The 26,447-nt window shown below is 41.2% G+C and overlaps 1 protein-coding gene across 1 annotated transcript in view; it reads left to right on the top strand.

Annotated features, from left to right (window-relative positions):
* The first annotated feature begins 5,675 nt into the window (after window positions 1-5,675).
* Window positions 5,676-26,447, top strand: part of LOC148356192 (protein-methionine sulfoxide oxidase mical3b-like) — a 43,455-nt gene continuing 22,683 nt past the window's right edge. Inside the window, 17 exon segments of the mRNA XM_088348105.1 lie at window positions 5,676-6,095; window positions 8,933-9,140; window positions 9,223-9,339; window positions 10,580-10,681; window positions 10,755-10,910; window positions 11,053-11,153; window positions 14,025-14,282; window positions 14,384-14,499; window positions 14,572-14,695; window positions 15,983-16,078; window positions 16,080-16,282; window positions 18,501-18,697; window positions 20,581-20,669; window positions 20,745-20,846; window positions 22,349-22,432; window positions 22,492-22,651; window positions 25,293-25,405. Of these exon segments, the coding sequence (XP_088204231.1) occupies window positions 5,823-6,095; window positions 8,933-9,140; window positions 9,223-9,339; window positions 10,580-10,681; window positions 10,755-10,910; window positions 11,053-11,153; window positions 14,025-14,282; window positions 14,384-14,499; window positions 14,572-14,695; window positions 15,983-16,078; window positions 16,080-16,282; window positions 18,501-18,697; window positions 20,581-20,669; window positions 20,745-20,846; window positions 22,349-22,432; window positions 22,492-22,651; window positions 25,293-25,405 (2,499 nt within the window). The 5' untranslated portion in view covers window positions 5,676-5,822.

A 26,447-nucleotide genomic window follows, 5' to 3' on the forward strand; every position in this document is an offset into this window, starting at 1 on the left:
AAACACATACAAAAACAAAGAAATTTTTAATAAGGGAAAAAGTAGTAAAAAACACAGACAAAAATGTTTGGACCATGGCCAACCCAAATGCCCAAACACCCAAACAAGTTAAGCACCCCGGCACCCAAGTCGGCCATGCTTTCGTCCCTCCAGATGAAACGGGACACAAGAAAGCGGCCATGTCATTCGGGTCAGGGTGACACAAAACAACAGCAGGGCCCGACAGCTTTCGCTGGTTTACCCCTGCTGCATCATACAGGTGCCCTGCCCATCCCTTAGAACGTGTCCAAACTCCCACTATCCTTTTACAACACTGTAAACTGAATGTTTCAATATAGTTTTGGAGCTAGGGTTACAGTTTGAAACGAGTTAAAGCTAGGAATACAGCTAGAATCAGCTGCAAGTTAGGTTGCTAAACCGATTTTCGGATTCCAAAATAATGATGGGGCTAGAGTTGTGGTTTGAAACTAAGATTTTATTTTCTGGATTTATTCTTTTAATGGGAGTGGAAAAAAATCGAAAATTTGCTTTAAAGGTGCTTGAAGTTGGGTTTGAAAAAGATGTACAAACCCTGAATAGGTAAATCAACGAGAATGGCAGAGCGATAGGGTTGATAGGAAAGGAAAAGACCAGGGTTGGGTAGGGTTACTTTAACTGGATTACTTTCAATGACTTTTGGATGACTCCAATACCAAATATGCTAATAAAAGACAAAAGAAACTAAATATAAATAAAATGATGACTCACAACACGTGGTAAGCTTTCTCTCCTGGCTTTGATCTCTTTGATCTCCGGCAAAACGAACACAAAATGTGACAGAAAAAAAATGAAAATCAATCCAAACAGCTTGCCAACATCATTTTTGCCGTTTCATGTGTTCCGTTACTCCCAAAGCCTGCACAAAATTTAGTAATTTTACTCATATTGAGTTTCTTTTGCCTTTTATTGGCATATTTGGTATTGGAGTAATCCAAAAGTAATTGAAAGTAATCCAGTTAAAGTAACCCTACCCAACCCTGGATAAGACTATATTTTTTTCAACCACAGACATCAACTAAGCCTCAGGCCTGCCTTACTGTGGAATTGTTAAGACTTTACTTATACCCTAGCCGCCATATTGGATGTGGCAAAACGTTTAAAGTCACCTCATTTCATTCCAACTAGCAATGGCTAATGTTATTTTTTCATGCTTTGTTTGACAAAGGAATATGCTTATCTAAATGTTAAGCTATTAAGTTCCATTTTTTGCTATATTTGGATAAATGATATGTTTTTATAGAACATAATGTTTTTAATTTTTAAGCAAAGTATAGTACAGAAATGTGTACATTAGTAGGTAAATATTACAATTCTTCCATGTAAGGCATGATGATTCGATTTAGCCCTAGAAGAGATCAGTTATACTCAATGTTTTTTTTCAGGGTTTTGCAGTTTTATGTGTATTTGAAGGATTATGTGCGTGATCAGACAGTAGTAATAGAAAGTGTGCTGCAGTTAGCATAGCGACTTTTACTAATCGAAAAAGTTAGCGGACACCAGGGCAGACAACTCTGAAAAGTTGCCTGCCCAGCCATAAAGTTGCCTGCCTCATTTTTCACAACTTGGAACACAATAAGACGACTCATTGAAAAAAAAAAAACACTGTTGCCTTGCGTCGTCTGCTACAAGCCACGTGAACTCCTCTTTCCACGATGCTTTCAATGTACGTTTACGTTTTGTAGCGTCATCAAATTTGTTAGCTTCTTTTGAATATTTCTTCTGGGGCTGAGGTTTTGGCTTAATTCCTATCTATTTCTCCATTTTTCATGTGTTTTCTTTGCCTCTATTTTGGAAAATATGCAAATGCACGACCTTATAACGCTCGGGAAAGTCCGGAAGCACGAAGTTATTCGATGCAGGCTTCTGATCGGCTGCCGAGTATGCAAATTGCCAAACGAACCGAAATTTCCAAACCCAACGAAGATTTCGAAATCGGAATAAAGCAAATGTTTGATTTGATTTCTTGAAAAAGTTGTCGGCCACCCGGGCGGAGACCTTTTGTTCAGTGATGTACTTAAAGTGACAGCGTGTCATGTTTAAGGCCTCCTAGTGGTACAAAAAAAATATCCTGTAAAAATAACAAGATTGGTTTGAATGCTAGTTTATGTATTTTTGCCTATAAAAAAAAAATCATAGGTTGAGAAAAATTTATTTCTTTTACACCATGGAATCCCAACTTAGGTCGGCGGCATGTTTGTCCGACACCCTGCCGCCACGCTGTGCCATGTATTACTCATACTAAAATACACAGTGCCATCTAGTGGTCAAATATTACACATCGGGGCTTTAAGCAGCGAATTATTTTGCAGAAAAACGCTGCCTGGCTTTGCGTTTCGTCAAAAATCAAAAGCTGCCTGATGAGGTTTTCCTTGAAAATAAAAAAATGAAAAAGGAAGCTAATTATTAACGAATGATTATCGAAATGCATACTTTAATCTTCAAACCGGTAATTGGTACGTGCCTTATTATGACTGAGAATGTATTCTCCTAAAAAATATATATTCAAAAGAAGTGCTGAAACAAAAGAGTCGTCCTAAAATACTTCTGATATAAATATTTTGCCTATTTTGTGCTCACAAACATCCCTTCCGTGAATAAACGTTGATTTGTATTGCTGCTAGAATTCAGAACAATTATATCAAGAGTTGTTTCGGTCGTGTCTTTTGAAATAAATTTCATTTGAAACCAGACACTGTTTATTTATTTTTTTAAAACAAAAATTCAGGGTTGGTATGGGTGCTTGAAATCCTTGAAAATGCTTGGATTTTTGTGTTGTGTTTTTAAGGGCTGGAAAATGCTTGAACTACAGAAATAACAAACAAAAAAAACGGAAATATTACTATGAAAATACTACACAAATGTGACAAAAATACTACAAAAATGCTACATAAATGCCATAAAATACTTCTATGGAAATAATACAAAAATACTACAGAAATGCTACAGAAATACTACTAAGGAAATACTACAAATATACTACAGAAATACTTTTATGGAAATTATACAAAAATACAGAAATAGTGCAAAAATATTACAGAAATGCTACAGAAATACTACTATGGAAATACTACAAATATACTATAGAAATACTTTTATGGAAATTATACAAAAATACAGAAATACTACAAAAATACTACAGAAATACTACAATGGAAATAATACAAAAATATGACAGAAATGCTACATAAATGCCATAAAATACTTCTATGGAAATAATACAAAAATACTACAGAAATGCTACAGAAATACTACTATGGAAATACTACAAATATACTACAGAAATACTTTTATGGAAATTATACAAAGATACAGAAATACCAAAAATACTACAGAAATACTACAACGGAAATAATACAAAAGTATGACAGAAATTCTACAAAAATACCAATATGGAGATACTCCCCAAAATACCACTATGGAAACACTATAAAAATACTACAGAAATTCCATAAAATACTTTAGTGTACAGAAATACTACAATGGAAATAATACAAAAATATGACAGAAATGCTACATAAATGCCATAAAATACTTCTATGGAAATAATACAAAAATATTACAGAAATGCTACAGAAATACTACTATGGAAATACTACAAAAATTCTACAGAAATACTACAATGGAAATAATACAAAAGTATGACAGAAATTCTACAATAATACCAATATGAAGATACTACAAAAATACTACAGAAATGCTATAAAAATACTACTATGGAAACACTATAAAAATACTACAGAAATTCCATAAAATACTTTAGTGTACAGAAATGCTACAATGGAAATGCTACAATCATACTAAAGAAATGCTACAGAAATAATACTATGGAAATAACACAAAGAATCAGCCCTTCGAGACTTCTTGTGATCAAGGGCTATACAAATTTGAAACCAGACACTGCTATTTATTTTTTGAAACGAAAGTTCAGGGTGTGTACGGGTGCTTGAAATCTTTGAAAATGCTTGGATTTTTGTGTTGTGTTTTTAAGGGCAGGAAAATGCTTGAACCACAGAAATACCAACAAAAATAAAACGGAAATATTACTATGGAAATACTACAGAAATGTGACAAAAATACGACAGAAATGCTACATAAATGCCATAAAATACTTCTATGGAAATAATACAAAAATACTACAGAAATGCTACAGAAATACTACTATGGAAATACTACAAATATACTACAGAAATCGTTTTATGGAAATTGTACAAAAATACAGAAATATTACAAAATTTCTACACAAATACTACTATGGAAATACTCTAAAAATACTACAAAAATACTACAGAAATACTACAATGGAAATAATACAAAAATATGACAGAAATTCTACAAAAATACCAATATGGAAATACTCCAAAAATACTACAGAAATGCTATAAAAATACTACTATGGAAACACTATAAAAATACTACAGAAATTCCATAAAAATACTTTAGTTTACAGAAATGCTACTATGGAAATACTACAATCATACTAAAGAAATGCTACAAAAATAATACTATGGAAATAACACAAAAAAACAGCATCCAGACTCCTCATGGGAGTTTTGGCTCTTTTTCGAGAAGCGGCTTTTTCGGCTCGGCTCACTAGGAAGAGACTGCTCTTTTGACTCCCAAATGGCTTTACAGATGTTTTGTGATATATTATCAGTAATAATGCACATTATGCACCATTTTTAGTCATTTCATATGAAATATAAATTAAAATATTCACAGATCCACCAAAAAATTGTAAAATACAAAATTTTTATTTTTTTAAAAGTAAACAAAGTGTCATGGACCAGAACTGGATCAGGACCCAAACGCAACGAGATCGATACCAAATGCCCGAGTAGATATCGGACAGGTGGGGTCGATACCGAACTGGACGAGACAGACAGGAATGATACTGAAACAGGATATAGAAAATAAACAGGGCAAAAATAGACGGGAATGAAACTGCAAACCCATACTAAACAGGACAAAAATGAACGGGAACAATACCGGACAGGAAATACCAACAGGAAACGGGACCGAGTCAAAACCCACATCTTGCGAGGCAGAGGTTCGTTGACGGACTGACAAAGGAAGAGTGAGAGCACTGAGCTTAAATAGACTTAAAGCCAATCTGTCAACGAGCCGCAGCTGGCGCCACACGGGCGGGGCCTATTGGGCGCCATGGCAACCGTGCCATAAAGAGATCGAAAGAAAAGGGCGAAGAGAGGAAAAAAAGGAGAAAGAATGACTGAAATGAAAAGAAAGAGAGAAAAAGTTTGAGAGTTAGAGAAAAGAGAAAGAAAGAAGGCAGGAGTCACTAGGTAGAAGACCACTTCTGTACAGGAATCCAATGCTCATATCCAATCAATGCGAAAAGAGGTGCGAAAGAGAAGTGTGCTGCTATAGCTGAGTCCATCCTGAGGTGGCGCTGCTGCTTCTGCAAAAAAAGACAGCCTGTAGCTCAACTTAAGCTCGTTTACGCAGACAGATTACCGCAGTCTGTGCTCTGACCTCAGCGCACGTGTGTGATTAGTGGATTTAGAGATGTTGGCGAGCAACCGCAGAGATGTGAGTACATGACTTCCTTCATTTGTGTGGCCTTTGTGTGAAAATGTCGCCTTCTTCTTGAATAAAGAGTTGTTTCTGTGGAATTTCTTTCAAAGGGTTTAAAGTCAGGCCCTTTGAAAGCAGCCAGTGTGCCGCCTCAAGAACCGGAGTCACTTCCTGTTATGTTTCGATCTTTGACTCTTCGACATCCGCATCGTCTCGGTCTTCCAACCCGATGATTCTTCCTCAGCATCGCCATGGGAAACGAGTCCCACCCGGAAAAAGCTCAGGAGTTGTTCGATGAGTTTGTTTCAGCCTCCACTTGCAGGGCAACGCTGCTCTCCTTCCGCATGTTGTGCGAGCACCTGAACATGGACCCGGATGTCGATCGGAGAGACGGAGAGCGTCTGCTCTACCGGACCATGAAGCGGCGCCTCACTTACTGGAAGGCCAATGCATTGTGGAGCAAACTGGACCGCCGGGCTTCCCAACAGGAATACCTGCAGAATAGAGCCTGCGTCAATTCCACGGTATGTCTGTCGATTGGGATATACAATAATCGCAAGTTACTCGTCTATGAATTTGTACCTAAGGTAGTGATTCTTTAATAGAATAGAAATAGAATATACCTTTATTGTCATTGTTACAACATGGGATATATTGTGACTACGAAATTGCACGTGGCACTCCAGGTCCACATTTTACAGTGAGGATATAAGGAAAACAAAGAGATAAAGGAACAAAGAAGATGTTTGTACTGTCCTTGTTGTATAGGCTTTGTTTTCCTCCGGAGGGGGGGGGGTGTATGAGGGGGTGAGGGACAGACAGAGATGGGCGGATCCAACTAGATGTTTGATCTTACTGTACACACGGTCCAGTGTTCTTTTTCCCTAATTGCTCAGTCCGCGTATTGAATGGATTTGGGAAGTACAGTCCATAAACATGCCCGATTAAAGTCACCAGCAATGATAAAAGCTGTGTCGGGGTGTGCGAGCTGCTGTTTATTGATAGCAGTGGGCAGGAGATTTAGCGCTATGCTAACGTTAGCATCCGGTGGAACGTTAGCATCCGGTGGAACGTAAACAGCAAGCACAATGACCACAGTTAGCTCTCTCGGTAGATAGAAGGGTCTACACCAGGGGTGTCAAACTCATTTTAACTCGGGGGCCACACGATAGAACAAACATTCTGTCGGGGGCCGGACTAGAAGATTAAAGAGAAAGAAAAAGAGAGATAAAGAAATAATAGAAAGAGGGAGGGAAAAGGAGAGAGGGCAGGACAAAGAAAGAAAAAGAGAGGGAGAGGGAGAGAGCGTGAGAAACAAAAGATAAAAAGTCATGAGAGAGGGGGAAAAGAAAGGGAGAGGAAGAAAGTCCAAAGAGAAATAGAAAGACAGAAGGAGAGAAAAGAAAGCGCGAAGGGTATGAAGAGAGAAAGCGAAAGGAGAGAAAAGGAAAAAAGGAAGTTAGAGCAAGAGGTTAAAAGACACAGAGAAAGAGACAAAGAGCAACAAAGGAGGAGAAAAAGAGAGACACAGAGAGTGAAAGAGACAGAGTAGGAGAAAAGGGGTGGAGAGAGAGAGAGAGAGAGAGAGAGAGAGAGAGAGATACAAGTACAGTGTCTTTGTTCGAGGCACCTGGCTTTGGTAACAGCAAGTTGACATATTTCAACCTGCAGCTTGTTTTTCTCTTGCGCTTCTCTTCTGAGTGTTGTCTCACGGGCCGGATTCAATCCCTTAGCGGGCCTGATCTGGCCCGCGGGCCGCCTGTTTGACACCTGTGGTCTACACGATACTGCTAGAAACTCTGTATCGAGTGAGCGGTGTGTGTCAACGATTCGGCTGTTATTGTAGCGCATAGTCCCCCACCCGTTTTTAGCGGAGTCTCCGTTTTGTTCGTGGCGGTGAAGCGTGCGTCCTGCTCGTTGGACTGCGGCGTCGGGAAAGCCAAGACTCCGTGATGACAAAAATACTCCAATTTCGGACGCTGTTGGTGGCGATCCGCAGCTCAAATTTACCCATTTTGTGGACGATGGATCTGGCGTTGGTTAGGAACATGCTTGGGAGCGCTGGTCTGAGTGGTCGCCTTCTTAGCCCAGGCCCGCCTGGCAGCCTTTTTCTTTTGCTCCGTCGTTGTCGGCAGACACATCATCCAGGGAGATAGATAGATACTTTATTCATCCCCGCAGGGAAATTCACATAATTCACATATCCCGTGGTCTCTGTATATCGGGATGTTGTGGATGTAATAGATAAACATCAAACATTTGCTTTATTCCGATTTCGAAATCGTTGTTCGGTTTGGAAATTTCGGAATTTCGGTTCGTTTGGTAAATTGCATACTCGGCAGCCAATCAGAAGCCTGCATCGGATAACTTCCTGCTTCCGGACTTTCCCGGGCCTTATAAGGTCATGCATTTGCATATCCTTTTCCAAAGTAGATGCACAGAGAACACAAGAAAAATGGAGAAGTGGTTAGGAATCAAGCAAAAACCTCAGCCCCAGAAGAACTATTCAAAAGAAGCAAACAAAATTGATGACGCTACAAAAGGTAAACGTACATTAAAAGCATCGTGGAAAGAGGAGTTCACGTGGCTTGTAGCATGAATGAAGATGAGTATATACAGATACATACTGATGGAAAACAGCTATGTCCTATACATGTAATAAATGTTATAAGTAGATTTATAATAAACTTAATTTGAAAGTGTTGTTCTATTTACCTCTTCCATTTGTTTCTTTTTTTCCCTCAGCTTTTCACTACTCTTTCATTTTGGTATTTTTTTCTTTTTTGGTCTATTCTTTTTCCCCCCTTCCTTTAAGTCATTTTTTGCATAATTGTACATAATATTTGATCATGGACAACAATGGAGAAAAAAAAGCTAAAAACGGCAAGGTTGGGCTTCAGAGCGCCGTCACAAATACACGTTTACTGAAAATACATTTATTGTACACTTTTGCACTGTAATGTTTTTAGTACACATAATGGATCCTAAATGGATGCTGTACGGCCATTTTTCAACCTTTAATGAGAGCTTTTGGATCGTTTGATATGACTGTAAACCACCCAGACAGTTTGTCAATGGCGATTTATTATATTAAAGGAAAAACACAGTTTGTTAAGTAAAAAAAAAAAAAAACATGTTGGGATGAAAGAAGCAAAAACAACCCGAAGAGCCGTTTAGGACCCGAAAGAGCCGGTTCCTTTTACTGAGCCGAGCCGAAGTAGCCGGTTCTCGACAAACTCTACCAACTTTACTCAACTTCGTTCTACATTGACTCGACTTCAACATACCGCATTTAGGACACAACGTCAGGGGAACTAGCTTGATACATGAACTTTAATCAAAGTGTCTATCTTCATGTCAGTGCGCCGTAATTGGGGCGGGGCCCTGCGGCCTGCGTACGGCGGTGGAGTTGAGCTTCCTCGGTGCCCGTGTGGTGGTCCTGGAGAAGAGGGACACCTTCTCCAGGAACAACGTGCTCCACCTCTGGCCCTTCACCATCCACGACCTCCGCGGACTCGGCGCAAAGAAATTCTACGGGAAGTTCTGCGCCGGCTCCATAGACCACATCAGTGAGTGCGCTTCATATTGAGCGCCGTCCCCCCCCAATGGCTACTTCTTTTTTTTTTTATCGGTAGTTGATTTCTTGTGCAGGTATTCGTCAACTTCAGCTGGTTCTGCTCAAGGTGGCGCTGTTGCTCGGAGTAGAAGTTCACGTCAACGTGGAATTTAAGCGCGTGGTGGAGCCCCCTCACGACCAACAGTTTCACAGTAAGATCAAAGTGCATCTTCTGGCAATTTCGGACTAAAAAGTGCACCTGGTTAAAAGTTGCATGCGCACATTTGAGGAAGAAAATCTAACTTTTTTTTTTGTATAAGCCGCACCAGATTTGTCTTAATTGTGGCACAATGTGTTAGATAGATAGTTTATTCATCCCCGTAGGGAATTTACACTTCCAGCAGCAGGGTTAGATAGGGTTACTTTAACTGGATTACTTTCAATGACTTTTGGATGACTCCAATACCAAATATGCTAATAAAAGACAAAAGAAACTAAATAGGAATAAAATGACGACACACAACACGTGGTAAGCTTTCTCTCCTGGCTTTGATCTCTTTGATCTCCGGCAAAACTAACATAAAATGCGACCAGGGTTGGGTAGGGTTACTTTAACTGGATTACTTTCAATGACTTTTGGATGACTCCAATACCAAATATGCTCATAAAAGACAAAATAAACTAAATAGGAATAAAATGACGACTCACAACACGTGGTAAGCTTTCTCTCCTGGCTTTGATCTCTTTGATCTCCGGCAAAACGAACATAAAATGCGACAGAAACAAAATGAAAATCAATCCAAACGGCTTGCCAACATCATTTTTGCCGTTCCATGTATTCCGTTACTCCCTGAGCCTGCACAAAATTGAGTCATTTTATTCATATTTAGTTTCTTTTGTCTTTTATTAGCATATTTTTTAAAGCGAGTTAATAAAGAGCATTTAAATAGTGTTACAAAAAATACACACTGTAATAAAAATAGGGTAATATGCAAATGTGGGATTGGGGTTTAATGTGGGCTTTTACTCCCCCCGGGTGGAGTTAAAGAGTCTCATGGCATGAAGGAGAAATGATGTCCTCTGTCTGTCCGTGGAACAAGACTGTGACAGCAGTCTGTCGCTGAAGCTGCTCTTCTGTTTGGAGATGATGAGAGAGAGAGAGAGAGAGAGAGAGAGAGAGAGAGAGAGAGAGAGAGAGAGAGAGAGAGAGAGAGAGAGAGAGAGAGAGAGAGAGAGAGAGAGAGAGAGATTTTGTTCAAGACACCTTTCTTTGACAACATCAAGTTGACACATTTCAACCTGCAGCTTGTTTTTCTCTTGCGCTTCTCTGAGTGTCGTCTCGCGGGCCGGATTCAATCCCTTAGCGGGCCTAATCTGGCCCGCGGGCCGCCTCTTTGGCACCTGTACTCTAACCTGTCTCTCAACCATCTTGCTGTCCACACATCCACCCAGAGGTGGGCTGGACAATGGAAGCCTGGCCAAAGTCTCACGTCGTCAATCAGCTGCAATTCGATGTCATCGTGGGAGCAGACGGTCACAGGAACACCTTGCCCGGTGCGTTTCTGTCGATGAGGACTGAACCACTTCGAATGAGAGTCGTAACGAAAGTCTTGGCGCTTTCCTCCAGGTTTCCGTCGGAAAGAGTTCAGGGGGAAACTGGCCATCGCCATCACTGCTAATTTCAAAAACCGAAACACTCGCGCCGAGGCCAAAGTGGAGGAGATCGGCGGTGTGGCATCCATCTTCAACCAGAAGTTTTTCCAGGACCTCCGACAGGAAACCGGTGAGAACTGTTGGACGTGTTCGGAGAAGTGAGACATCCTCAGCTCCTTGGTGCAAAATCAGCCTTAGACCTGATCATCATTACCACTATTAAGATGAAGTTGCGCCGGCTGAATGTTTCTCCCCGTGTATGTATTTTTCAGGCATCGACTTGGAGAACTTGGTGTACTACAAAGACGACACACACTACTTTGTTATGACGGCCAAAAAACACAGTTTGCTAAACAAAGGAGTCATTTTGCAGGTTAGTTGTTCATTTTTCAAACTAGCTTGCTCCCTTAAAGTATTTTTGTGACTGGAGCACGCATTTTTAAAGTAGTGCAGTAGCCACACAGGGGAGATTTGTTAGGTAGTTTTGGAGAGGACGTCGTTGGGCGTCGCCCCAAAATATACGCAGAGAGGAGATATGGCAAAAAGGGAATGCCTGGAGAGGACGTCGTTGGGCGTCGCCCCAAAATATACGCAGAGAGGAGATATGGCAAAAAGGGAACGCCTTTTATTCAGAACTGTTCAGCAACGTTAGTTCCCTCAACGTTCGAGTCATGTTCATCGTTTCTCTTTTCACGTCGTCATTTATAGTGTGTTCAAAAGATCTCGTGATGTTTTCTTAATCAACAGCTTGTGACTTTCTGTAACAACATTATCTCATCACTCATGACTCCCGCCAGATGTATTTACACAATAGGCACCTGTCAGCTCGAAGGCTCCTGACTTATAGTTAGTAGTCTGCCGGGCAACTATTTTTTCACAATCACCTTTACGTGCTTCCCAGTAAATGCTACTTACTGGTTTGTGCAAGGGTCGCTAACGTGGTGGCCACGGGAACCCTGAGGACAGCTAAAAAACCCGTGAAAATAGCATACAAGTGCTTGGTCATTTTGATTTTGTAGTAAAAATATTTTTGGGTGGTTTACTGCGTCTATTTAACTCTTCTTTCAATAATGAACCTTGTAATAACATTGTAACAACACAGTAATAACATGTGTTAAGAAATGCATATCAAAACGATAGCCCTTCGTCGCTCACTAGTAGCAATAAGAAGCTTCATAATGGTGGGAGACCCATGGATTTGTTTTTTTTCAACTTTTGGTAAAATACTGTAAACGTTTTTTATGGAAATGAAAATGCCCGGAGAGGTTTGTGTCGCAAAACAGCAGTTAGAATGTAGTTAGCCTGTGTGCTAAGCAATGTTCCCTCTAAGCTGCGTGTGTGCGCAATTGCGCACTACCCAGAGCTTTTCCGCGCACAAGAAAATCGAGCCAGCTCACAAAAATCAGGGCTCGAAATTGCTAATTAAGAAGCGAATTAAGTCAAAGTGACAGTGCATGAAGGTCAAAATACACGGGTTTCCCTGACGCTGTGTTCTAAATGCGGTATTTTGAAGTCAATGTCGAAGTCGAACGAAGTTGAGTCAAGTCAGTAGAGTTTTTCGAGAACCGGCTTCTTCGGCTCGGCTCACTAAAAAGAACCGGCTCTTTCGGGTCCCAAACGGCTCTTTGGGTTGTTTTTGCTTCTTTAATCCCTACACGACCAAATGTTATGTAAAATTATGCACAAAATGTCTTAAAAGAAGGGGGGGGGAAATAAAACAAAAAAAGAAAAAAATACCAAAATGAAAAAGTAGTGAAAAGCTGAGGAAAAAAAACAAAACAAAAGGAGAAAAAAAGAGAAAAAAAGCAGGGAAAATTAAGAAAAAAAGCCAGAAGCAAATAAAGGGAAAAAAGTAATAGAGAACAAAAAAGTAACAGCTAGGAAAAAATAAACACAATGACATTTTTTTAAAAAGGAATTTTAAAAAAGGAGGAAAAAAAACAGGAAAAAAGAGGAAAAAGTTTGTGTTGCATTCAAATAATTTATTTAAATAATAACGCTCAGACCCCTGGAAAATTGGGGGGAACATTGCATCGCACCCTAGCGTACCGGCGTTCGAATTCCGATTTTTTTGACCGAACAGCGAAGCAAGAATTTCTCGAAATTTTTGGTCGAACACCGAACTGTAGTTTCAAATGGATTTCTTATCAGTTGTCAAATTACCGTATTTTCCGCACTACAAGGCGCACCGGGTTATAGGGCGCACCCCGAAAAAATCGTTTTTGGTCCTATTTTTGACATACATAAGACGCACCTGATTATAAGGCGCTACAATGGGAACGTGGACAAAACAGTCAGATAGTTCAGTCCAACTGATTACCCCCTTAACATTCCGAAAGCTTGCAAAGACGCAAATACGTGTCGAGAACACGTGCGGATGCGGTGTCCGTACGATGTCACTCAAATGCATCGTTCCATCATTCGGAAGGTTAAAGTCTTGGGATTCAAGAAATGCCAACCATTCCTTAGTTTCTATTTTTTTTTTCGCTCGCAACTTTACTGTGCATATGACAATAAACACTTGGAATTGAGTTGAATTCAAAAATAGACACTCCATTCCATCCATTATCTGCACCGCTTATCACAGAAACATCGAGTTCAGTCTGAAACAAGATACAGGGAAAATATATAGCCGGAGTAGCTCACCGAAGTCGTTGTGTTCAATAATAATGTGCAACCATGGTCCTCTTATATCCGTGAGTGTAGTAAATCCAGGAGAATAAAATATTTACAAATACAGAATAGTAAAAAATGCTTTTTCTATGCCGTCAACCCAACGTGTGATTCACATTCATCTTTTTCGGCAAATTGCAGGCTTTGTTTTGCCACTTTAGCCTATGCCAGTCTGTAAATGATAAAAAGGATCCGCCCCTTGACCTCCGAATAACTTTAGCCAATAGTGATGGATTCAAATGATGATTGACACATTGGTTAGCCAATGAAACGCCGGTAAATAAATCCCAGCATACACCGCGGACTACTTGGCGTTCGGGGAAAATCGAGTCGGCGGCTGCAAGTTAGTTGGAAAACTTAATGTTGATCCATAAATAAGGCGCACTGTATTATAAGGCGCATGGTCAGCTTTTGAAAAAAATAAAGGCTTTTGGGTGCGCCTTATAGTGCGGAAAATACGGTAATAAAAACGCCCAATCCGATTTCTGCCGTTATGTTGAATATTCGACCGGTAATGTAGAACCTTGTTCTATCTGTCTTCCTGTCTATTTTTGTGTTTTTTCTCCGGCAGGACTTTGCAGACACAGAGCTGCTTCTCTCTCGAAATAACGTGGACCAGAAAGCTCTGCAGGCCTTCGCCCGCACCGCAGCCGACTTCTCCACCAATCGGCAACTTCCGTCTCTGGACTTTGCCATCAACCACTACGGACGTCCAGACGTGGCCATGTTCGACTTCACGTCCATGTACGCCTCGGAAAACGCGGCCATGGTCTGGGAGCGCCGAGGGCACCAGCTTCTCGTCACGCTGGTGGGGGACAGCTTGCTGGAGGTTGGTGGAGAACTTTGAGTGGGCTCCTCACCCATAAGGAGTAGATGCATTACCTTTCAGTCTATCTCCTTCCAATCAACCCATCCCACGTCAATCCATAGCCCTTCTGGCCAATGGGAACAGGCGTCGCTCGAGGATTCCTGGCCGCACTCGACGCCTCTTGGATGATTTGTCGATGGTGCCAAGGAGATATTCTCCTGGACCTCCTGGCTGAGAGGTGTTCTTCTCGTTTGTCCAACTGTCTTCCTGTTTTTGTAGCACGACCACAACTCTGTCTGTCTGTTTCCAGAGAGAGCATTTACCGTCTGTTGGCTCAGACCACACCGGAAAACATGCAGAAGAATTTCTCCTTGTACACTTTGGACCCATCCAGTCGCTACATCAATATCTGTCCAAGCGTCACACCTGATCAGGTAAACTGGAGGGCTTCTCCTTTTTGTGCAAGTAAAACAAATTAAAAAGGTAAAACTGTGCATATTCACAGTGGACGATGGGAGTTGAGGCTGCCGATGGGTTTCGGAAAGAAGCTGTACCTTATTCTGTTGGTCCTTGTTCTGATTCACCTGTAGCGCCTTCCAGAAGGCGGCAGGTCATGGAGCTATGGCACCTGGGTGAAAGCTGTCCTTGATGATGTTTTAGGCTGTTTTAGGGATGTAGTAGATGTCCATCAGGGAGAGGAGACGGCAGGCAATGATGTGCTGTGCTGTGCTGCTTTCACTGTCCTTCACAACGTCTCTCAGTGCAGCTCTTGTACCATGTGGAAACACAGTACCTCAGCAGGCTCACGATAAATGAGCGGTAGAAGGCCAGCAGTTAACAGATTAACAGGATGGCCTCGGGGTGCTGTGTTTGTAGTTTAGCAACAGCGGAGTGGATGACGTCACACGCTAGGCCAAAGGTTTGACGTCCCTGCAGCAGATGGAAATCTTTGTGCCCAGGGTTACACCACCTCGTGTTCACATAGATAGCGGGTCCACCTCCTCTTCGCTTCCCGAAGGCGTTTGTGTTTCTGTCTGCCCTAACAGCGCTGAAGCCGGGTAGCTCCACGTTAGCGTCCGGGATGCTAGACGTGAGCCACGTTCCCGTAAAACACAGCAAACTGCACTCCCTGTAGGCTTTGATGTTTTTCACCAGCACAGCCAGTTCGTCGGTCTTATTTGGTAGAGAGTTCACATTTACCATGTTTACGGACGGTACCGAAGGCTTATAACGCCGCTTAGCCTTCACCTTAGCTCCGGCTCTGCAGCCACAATAGGGCCCCCTCATCACGCCGGCACAAGAATTCTTCAGGGCAAGGAGTTGATTCCTCGAATAAACCCATTTTGTGCGTTAAAACCCATAACCATAGGATAGGAAGTCATCCAAAGTGTAGTTGTCAAACGGGACGAAAAACACCGAAGATAGAAGCAGACAATTAAAACAATAAATCACAAAAAGAGCGAAATAACACGGAGCTGCTGGAAAGGCTGCCGCTCGCCTATGATACTAAGTTAGGTCTTTTTTACCATGGCTGTGGTGTTTGCTGTCCATGAGAGATCATCAGATATTAGGACCCCGAGGAGCCTGCATGTGCGGAGCCATTCCACATACTCGCCGTTGATGTTGAAGGGTGGGGGCGAATGGTCACTCTCGTTCTTAAGTCAACGGTGATCTCGTTTTTTTGTATGTAAAATTATCGAGGTCATTTACTTCCTGTCCAGGTGAGACATTTGATCGACACAGGAGAGAACGGAGGACGAGAGACGGAAATCGGTGACTTCATTGAAGGCTCACCATGGCGTCCAGGTAAGTCGAACAGTCTTGACTCGATTGCCTTTGTCTTTTTGAACTGGTTCTTCTTTTGTCCAATAAGAGTCGCTATCTGAGTCCAATCAGCTTCTGGCTTGGTGTCAAGAGCAGACTGCAGGTTACACCGGCGTGGCCGTCAGCGACCTGACAGGATCTTGGAAGAGCGGCATGGCACTTTGCGCCCTGCTTCACCGCTATAGGCCGAAACTCATGTAAGAAAACCTACAAGACAGTATTCTATTTGCAGACATTCAGGTTGTTTTTATTTTCTTTTATTCTTAGAGTTCAAGTCATTTTGTTCCTCCTAGTAGTAGTGTACTCATAATTAAATTATTGTGGATAGTGTTGTGGAATGTGGATAATAACTAATGATAAGTATTTGGACATCTGGTGAAGGTCCTGGGATGAAGTTGTTGCAAAAGGTCTCAAGCTGATATGCTGAGGAGCCGGGGAGGATGACCTTCACGAGATATCTTAACTTTATTTGAGAACACTATAAAAGCCAATGTTAAACCCTGGGAACTTTGAACGTGTCCGGAATGCAATAAAACGCGTTCCCTTTTCGTCATATCTCCTCTCTGCGTATTCTTTGGGGCGACGCCCAACGACGATCTCTCCAAAATAAGTGGCGCCCAACGTGGGGCCACTTATTTTGGAGGGATCTTATTTTGGCCCCATGTTGGGTGCCACTTATTTTGGAGAGATCGTCGTTGGGCGTCGCCCCCAAAAATACGCAGAGAGGAGATATGGCAAAAAGGGAACGCACTTTATTGCATTCGGGACATGTTCAAAGTTCCAGACGTTCAACATTGGTCTTTATAGTGTTCTCAAATAAAGTTAAGATATCTCTCGAAGGTCGTCCGCGCCGGCTCCTCAGCATATCACCTTGTGACCTCTTGCAACAACGTCATCCCACGACCTTCACCAGATGCCTACATACTTATCATTAGTTATTATCCACATTCCACAACAATAGTTGACATGCAGTACTAAACGAGGGTTAGCCAATATTTTGTAAGCTAAGGGCTACTTCTTTGTTACTCGTGGGCTCCCAGTTTGATTCACATTTATGAAAAACTAGTGTTATGGATTTAAGTCAAGTCAAGTCATGTTTATTTGTGACGCCCTTAATCAAAAGGAGTCTCAAAGGGCTGCACAGACAACAGCTTATTGTAAGCCACAGAGTATTATGACACCATCCCCTGATCTAAAACCTACATGAGGGCAAGGAAAAACTCAAAAACCTCAGGATGAGTCAAGTCATGTTAATTTGTGACACCCTTAATTACAAGGAGCCTCCTAAGGCTGCACAGACCACAGACTATTGCAAACTACAGACTATTATTATACCATCCCCTGATCTAAAACCTTCATGAGGGCAAGGAAAAACTCAAAAACCTCAAGTCAAGTCATGTTTAATTGTGACACCCTTAATCACAAGGAGCCTCCTAAGGCTGCACAGACCACAGACTATTGCAAACTACAGACTATTATTATACCATCCCCTGATCTAAAACCTTCATGACGGCAAGGAAAAACTCAAAAACCTCAGGATGAGTCAAGTCATGTTAATTTGTGACACCCTTAATTACAAGGAGCCTCCTAAGGCTGCACAGACCACAGACTATTGCAAACTACAGACTATTATTATACCATCCCCTGATCTAAAACCTTCATGAGGGCAAGGAAAAACTCAAAAACCTCAGGATGAGTCAAGTCAAGTCATATTTATTTGTGACGCCCTTAATCACAAGGAGTCTCAAAGGGCTGCACGCACTACAGACTATTATGACACCATCCCCTGATCTAAAACCTTCATGAGGGCAAGGAAAAACTCAAAAACCTCAAGTCAAGTCATGTTTAATTGTGACACCCTTAATCACAAGGAGTCTCAAAGGGCTGCACGGACCAAAGATTATCATGACACCATCCCCTGATCTAAAACCTACATGAGGGTAAGGGAAACCTTAAAAACCTCAGCATGAGGAAAATGAAGAAACCTTGAAGAGACCGCTTATGAGGTAATGCCTCTTCCAGTATGACCAGGCTGCTATGGATGGTTTTTTTTTATGATGAGTTGTCTTATTGTGTTTCAAGTTGTGAAAAATGGGGCAGGCAACTTTATGGCTGTGCAGGCAACTTTTCAGAGTTGTCTGCCCTGGTGTCCGCTAACTTTTTCTCCAGAGTTTCAGACACTGCCTTTACATTTTTATATCCTGGTTAATTACAATGACCCATCACTGATGAGTTGTTTTCAGAACTGTCCCACAGGCATCACCGATTCAACACTAAAACGGTCATACCAATACGTTTCTGATCAAATCCCACAACCGACTCGTTAGACAAATCTAAAGTTGCATCAGTTTCTTTACCCACGATTAGAAAAACAGTTACAGTTTCAAAAGTCTGTCGATTTTTGCGATTCCTCAGAGACTTTGATTCTCTGAACGCGGCGGCAGAGGAAGAAAACGTACGCTTGGCGTTTGACGTCTGCGAGCGGGAATTGGGGATTTCCCCACTGTTGACGGCCGAGGAGATGACGTCGGTGGGAGAACCCGACGCGCTGTCCATGGTCATGTACCTCAGCCAGCTTTACCAGCTGCTCCGAGACGCGCCGCCCTCTTCTGGTGAGGCACAGAAAAACACCCGGTCGACCCTTATCCGTTTTGTTCAACTATCTGTTCCCTTGAAATGTTGGTGCACCACCGAGCTACTGCCATGTAATGTTCCCTGTAATTTTCCTTACGGGTCTGAGCGTTTACACAAAGTCGGTGAGTAACGCTTGAAACAACAGTGAGCAACGGCAATCCTAAGTGTGGCAACTAAATCAATATCAGACATGTCCAAAACTTGACATCAAGTTACATTTTGCTGAGTTTCAGGAGAGGCAAAGTTATTTTTCTCTTTTGAATGAATTGACTCATGTATTATTGCAAAGGTTGTACGGCCTACAAACATCGTTTGTTTTTACAATTCTTTCACAAGATTTTCATTTCTTTTTTTCCCTGGTATCTTTTGTCGCATAATACTCAAATTTTTGGGGGCTTATTTTGTCGGTTGTAAGATACAGAACTGTACTTAATCACATTTTTTAGTGGAAGTACAATGTTGGCAACAAGATTCACTTGATATCATTGGAAATTATTTGAATGCAACACAAACTTTTCCTTCTTTTTTCCCTGTTTTTTTTTTCTACTTTTAAAAAAAAAATCTCATTGTGTTTATTTTTTTCCTAGCTGTTACTGGTTTCTTTTTGTTCTCTATTTACTTTTTTCCTACGTTTCTTTCTTTTCTTTTTTTCTGGCTTTTTTCTAAATTTTTCCTTCATTTTTTCTCTTCCTTTTGTTTCTTTTTTTCTCAGCTTTTCACTACTTTTTCATTTTGGTATTTTTTTCTTTTTTGTTCTATTCCCCGTTCCTTTAAGTCATTTTGTGCATAATTTTACATAATATTTGGTCATGTTGGAATGAAAGAAGCAAAAACAACGTGAAGAGCCGTTTACAATCCGAAAGAGACGGTTCCTTTTAGTGAGCCGAGCCGAAGAAGCCGGTTCCCCGACAAACTCTACTAACTTTACTCAACTTCGTTCGACTTCGACTCGACTTCAAAATACCGCATTTAGGACACAACGCCAGGGGAACCCGGGAATTTTTACCTTCGTGCACTGTAACTTTGACTTGAGTCACTTTTTAGGGCCCGGTCACACAGCTGTTTGCGTCTGTATCGCGGGTAAAATTTTGCGGGTTTTTTTTGCCCGTGGTTGCCCGCGATGGAAAATGCGCAAAATTGGCCAACCCGCTGTTCATCGGTGGTATGCCCGCAAAACAGACGCCGGCGACTGTTCCGCTTCCTCATCGCGTCATTTCCGCGTCATTTTCTCGTGTGGACCACGGGTATAAAAGCTGCATCCCCTCGCTACTACAACCACTTTTACCTCGTTTTATCTAACTTTTATATCACTTTTAGGGAATTTAATGGCGAACATATAACCAAAACCACTTTGTCTTGCATTTGTTGGGAATGAAATACAACTTAAACCATTCCGTCTTTGTATTTGTTGTGAATGTAATCGAACGGTAATGCACACCGTATACAAATCACTTTTGAGCAGGTAACATGTTTATTTTGCCTTTTTCTATTCAAATCGCTCATATTGAAACTGTTATGCACTTTACCGTAAAGCTAATTTCTGCATAATAAGCTTTACGGTAGAGTGCATAACAGTTCTCAAAACTTGGATAGTCTCTTTTTTATACTAGTTTTACTGTTTTCTTTGGATGTGAGCCAAATACCTGAAGTACAGTAGGCTATGTCTACTTGACCAGTTGTCTCAGGTTGAGAGATTTAGATTGATTTAATCAATCTCACTCTATATGTTGTTAGCTTTTTATTTCTGTTGTACCTCAAGTGTAGGGTAATTCTGTTGCAGGTGAGGTGCAATAAATATTACAAGGATGGATTTTTTGACTCATCCCCGTACTACTGTTGACGATTGTCGTGTTACTTTCAGGATTGCTGTCCCAAAACTCTGAGGTCAGAGCAGCCTTGGTGACCCCTGCCTCCCTCCTCAGCAGACTTGGACTCAAGCAAAAATCAAACGTAAATTACAGATTCGATGATTCCAGTTCTGCATTATACTTGTGCATTAAACCGAGACTTTTACTTCCTGTCAAGTCATGTGATCCGCCGTGTGATGTCATCACTAAGGCTCCTGGCTCCAGGGTGCGTTTGATGGCAAACCTGCTACAAGCCAAATTAGGCCACAAAGCTTTTGAGGTAACACTGTTAAATGTCACGCAGGGTTGGGTAGGGTTACTTTAACTTGATTACTTTCAATGACTTTTGGATGACTCCAATACCAAATATGCCAATAAAAGACAAAAGAAACTAAATAGGAATAAAATGACTCCATTTTGCGCAGGCTTGGGGAGTAACGGAATACACGGAACGGCAAAAAGCTGTTTGGATTTATTTTCATTTTGTTTCTGCCGCATTTTATGTTCTTTTTGCCGGAGATCAAAGCCAGGAGAGAAAGATCATCACGTGTCGTGAGTCATCATTGTATTTACCGTAAATTCCAGACTATAGAGCGCACCTGATTATAAGCCGCTCCCACCACATTTTAAAAGGATAACCGCTTTTGTACTTACACAAGCCGCACCTGTATATAAGCCGCATGCGCCCACATTCAATCATGTAACACAATCACAGAATTAACCCAAACCCTACTTAGAATCCCACGATTTTAACTGAACATAAAGTACACAGTTCAAAAAATTACAGCCGGCAAAGTGAACGGAAAATGATACCGGTACTTAAGATTTGATGCAGACCTGCAGAGTCCAGGTCCTGTTAAAAGTAATCCCCCAAAAAAAGTTTATATTTCCAAAGGTAAAATATATATCCAATATTGTCTGCTGTGTCTCACCTTTACCGGTCCCCCGCGCCTTCTTTTTAATTGGTCAGTGCAAGACTTATCAGAATAAGTGTCCAAAATAAATACATGACAAAAATATACAGTTGCAAATACATATTATACATGGTTACACATATTTACAAAGAAAGACGGTACACAGAGAGAGTTTTCAAAGCTTTAATAATATTATAACTTTCATCCCAAACCGTGCCTGTGAAGGGTAGCAAAACGCTACTAACAACACGCTCGCAATACAGTTAACGCGTCTGTTAAAAAAAAACATACCATACATGTAGAAATCACGGTAAACCGTTCTCATCTTCCTCCCTATAACCGACGTCATCAAAGTTGACTTCCTTTAGTATGGGAAAGAGACTTTATTCAAAAACAGGTTCGCAAAGTAAAGTTTGCGTGCTGTAGCTCTGTTTGCTTCTTTATCGGACTGTTCGGTTGCGTTTAGCTTGTAAGCTGCGTCATGTGCCTTTCTTTTTGCAATTTGCATGATGAGGATATGGCTACGCTAATTTAATTTGTACACAAGCTAAGAAGTTGCAGTCTTCCTCGGCGCATATGTTCCACCGGTCTAAATCTTACCTTTTGTACTCGAGCGCCGCTGGCGGCTGTTAGAAAAATGACATAAATTGGCCGCATCACTGAATAAGCCGCAGGGTTGAATGTTTGGGGAAAAAGTAGCGGCTTATAGTCCAGAATTTACGGTAGTTTCTTTTGTCTTTTATTAGCATTTTTGGTATTGGAGTCATCCAAAAGTCTTTGAAAGTAATCCAGTTAAAGTAACCCTACCCAACCAAATGTGTTTGCGTATGTCTTTGATTTGATTTTTTTAAACAATTATTAACATCAGATCAAAAAGCCGCCGGTCCAGCCTGGAAACTCTTGTCCCGACCGAGAAGTCGACTCTCAACCTTTGGCCGATCGCGACGATCAGGTAGGAGGATGTTGAGCTTCTGGTAAAAATGAAGCAGGTTTTGATTGGTGTTTGTCCAGACGCCGTGCGTCAGCGACGTGTGTTTCTTCTGCCATGAGAAAGTTTACGTGGTGGAGCGTCTGAGCGCCGAAGGTCTTTTTTTTCACCGGAGCTGCTTCGCCTGCCACGGATGCGGGAGTACGCTCAGAATTGCCGCCTACCGATTCCATGCTAACACTGGTGAGCTTGGCGCACCGCTTTCATATTTTAACCGGCGAATTAAGTCAGCAAGAGTATGTGTATGGATGTTAAGAGGGGACTGTATGAGAGTGTGATTGTGCCGACTGTGTTGTATGGTGCAGAGACTTGGAGCCTGAATGCAGATTTAAGAAGGAAATTAAATGTCTTTGAGATGAAGTGTTTGAGGAGTATTTTAGAATTGACAAGATTGGATCGATTGAGAAATGAAATTGTGAGAGACAGAACTGGAGTAGTAGTGGAACTGAGCAAGCGTGTGGATAAGCGAGTACTCGGTTGGTTTGGACACATGGAGAGGGTGGATGAGGAGCGAATGTTGAAGAGGATCTACAGAGCAGAAGTCATTGGAAGGAGACCGAGAGGAAGGTCGCGATTGACGTGGATGGATGGTGTTATGAGTGCACTGCAGGAAAGAGGTTTAAATCTTGTGGAATGTAGAGCTCTTGTTGGTGATAGGAATGAGAAGAGAGGTGTTATGAAAGGATAGTGGGATTTTTGGACGCGTCCTAAGGGATGGGCTGGGCAACCGTATGATGCGGCAGGGGTAAACCAGCGAATACTGTCGGGCCTTGCTGTTGAACAGAAGAGTGTGTTGCGTCACACTGACACAGCCGCTTTCTTGTGTCCCGTTTCATCTGGAGGGACAAAAGCATGACCAACTGAGGTGCCAAGGAGCCTAACTTGTTTGGGTATTTGGGCATTTGGGTTGGCCATGGTCCAAAAATGTTTGTGTGTGTTTTTTGCTATTTTTCCCCTTTTTTATTTTCTGTGTTATTGTATGTGTTTGTCTTGCTGTCGGTCACCCTTCTTGAGGGATATGACCAAGGTGGATGGATACATAGATAAAATTAAGCAAGTTTCCAAGTTTAAATAGTGTAATAGTGTAGCAAAATTTGTGGGGTCAATAAATTATTTTACAAATAATCCAGTTTTTCCTTGTTAATCACTTCCACATACGTTTTTAGATCATGATATTAAAAAAACCTGTGAAAACATGCTTGTTATTCCGAAGGGTTGGCTACAAACAATTTTAATTGAATTACTTTTACAATTTTTGATCTATTACATATTGAATAATAATTGAGTGTTGATGGGTATAATAATGCAGACGCTGCCCTACTTTCGAACGAGATGGGTTCCAGACGATCATTCGTAAGTTGAATGTATTTGTAAGTTGCTTCAGTGCTATATTTCGTATGTTTAAGGCTTGTATAAGTAATCCGTATTGTTTTGTACAAAAAAATAAACATTTCATAAAATAATATGCTCTATAAAGATAAACAAAGTTGAGTTTAACTTACTTTTGGAACGTGGGTTTCAAGAGTTAGGCGACTTCCTCCTTCGTGGTAAAAAGTGGCTAAAAAAAAAGCGATTTATTTGTGACGCCCTTAATCACTAAGAGTCTCAAACGGCTGCACAGACCAAAGGTTATTGCAAACTACAGATTATTATGACACCATCTCCTGATCTAAAACCTACATGAGGGCAAAGAAAAACTCAAAAACCTCAGGATAAGTCAAGTCAAATCATGGTTAATTGTTTGGCCCTTTATCACAAGGAGTCTCAAAGGGCTGCACGGACCATAGATTATTATGACAGCATCCCCTGATCTAAAACCTACATGAGGGCAAGAAAAACTCAAAAACCTCAGGATGAGTCAAGTCATGTTTATTTGTGACGCCCTTAATCACAGAGTCTCAAAGGGCTGCACAGACCATAGATAATTATGACAGCATCCCCTGATTTAAAACCGACATGAGGGCAAGGAAAAACTCAAACCTCAGGTCTTAAAACGGTCACTAAAAATTTCCTTTAACATATTTTGAATATATGATATTTTGGATGTTTTTGTACCCAGTTTGCAACCATTCCTGCCTGCCGCCCATTTTCAGCTTTAGTACCTCAAGTGCATGGAAAATGGATGGTAAATCGACTAATTGATAATATTCCAATGAGGGATGTTGCTGTCGCCCTTCTGATCCACTTGGGGTCCTGAAGCCCCGGACAGCCTGTTTCTGCGTCAATCAAGTCATGTTTATTTGTTTGGCCCTTAATCACAAAGAGTTTTAAAGGGCTGCACAGATCAAAGACTATTGCAAACTACAGACTATGACACCTTCGCCTGATCTAAAACCTACATGAGGGCAAATAATACACATATTATCAACATAAAATATAGGTTATTCATATGCTGTAGAGTAGAATTGTGTTTTTCGCATAGATTTAAACATTTCCACTGAGGTTGCAGATCGTATCTCAGGGGGAAGAGCATTCCGCATCACCGGGGCCCGAATGGAGAACGCTCTCGAACCTACCGATTTCTTCTTGGTTCTTGGGATCACGAGTAGACCAGCGTTTTCAGAGCGAAGGCTCTGGACCGGAACATAGGGGGAAATTAAATCTGAAAGATATGAGGAGCAAGTCCATGCATGATTTTGTATACTACCAAGAGAACCTTAAAATCACATCTTAAGGTAACAGGGAGCCAATGCACTTTAGCTAAAATAAGGGTCATGTGATCAAACTTTCTTGTCTTGCAGTAGTTCATTCATCTCTGTGAAAACTCCGCAATGATGAATAAATGAATTCATACATCATCTTTTTTTTTTTTTTTTTTTCACAGGGAAATTTTCATGTCCACAGCCGTGTGAGTCCTTCGCCAGTGTCGGTCAAGCCACAGGAAAGATGAAGAAACTGATGTCATGCGATCGTATGATGGCACAGCGGGCATCTTGTGTGAGTGTGTTGTGTGGTACTTTGGTTTCAAACAATTTTTATAGAATTTCACAAAAAGGTTGCTTTATGAGGGATGTTGCAAGTGAAGCAAGTTGTAGACAATTAGATAGCTTTGCTTGCACTCTATATTTAAAACTATTTTACCACTTTCAAATTTCCTGGTTAATCAGTGTGCCACACCAAGATTAATGGCTCGCACAACATTTTTTTTTATATTCAACAGAGCTGTCATTTTACACCAGTCCAAATATACAACATGGATATACCGTAAATTCCGGACTATAGAGCGCACCTGATTATAAGCCGCACCCACCACATTTTAAGAGGATAACCGCTTTTGTGCTTACACAAGCCGCACCTGTATATAAACCGCATGCGCCCACATTAAAACGTATAACATAATCACAAAAGTAACCCAAACCCGACTTTGAGTACCGCGATTGTTACTGAGGGGGATTTTGTAAGGTTTATTGTTCTATATTCTTTATCAATTATCCATTATCTGTCAAATCATAATACGCTAGAAGGCCAAGGGGCCGAGACACTTGCTCTCAGCCAAGAGGCCGAGTCAATGTCCTAGCCACAGAGCCATGCAACGTTCAGTGCGATGGTACACGAAACCAGATTCAGAACTACAGTGTCCTTCATTGAAGCACACAGTCCAAAAATCGCAAAGTACACAGTCTAAAAACCACAGCCGGCAAAATGAACGGAAAATGATACCGGTACTTAAGGTTTGATGCAGACCTGCAGAGTCCGGGTCCCGTTGAAAATAATCCAAGGAAAAAAAATGTATATTTCCAAAGGTAAGGGTGGGAAAAATATATATCCACTATTGTCCGCTGCGTCCACAAACACGTCTCACCTTTACTCCACTTCCCGTCAGCCCGCGTTTGTTGCACACCTCCTTTCTCATTGGCCCGTGCAAAACATATCAGAATAAGTGTATCAAATAAATACATTACAAAAATATACAGTTGCAAATACATATTATACATAGCTACACATATTTACAAAGAAAGACGGTACACCGAGAGAGTTT

Source organism: Urocampus carinirostris, chromosome 11 (genome assembly GCF_059441175.1).
Source record: "Urocampus carinirostris isolate Australia breed hairy pipefish chromosome 11, RoL_Ucar_1.0, whole genome shotgun sequence".
Lineage (NCBI taxonomy): Eukaryota > Metazoa > Chordata > Actinopteri > Syngnathiformes > Syngnathidae > Urocampus > Urocampus carinirostris.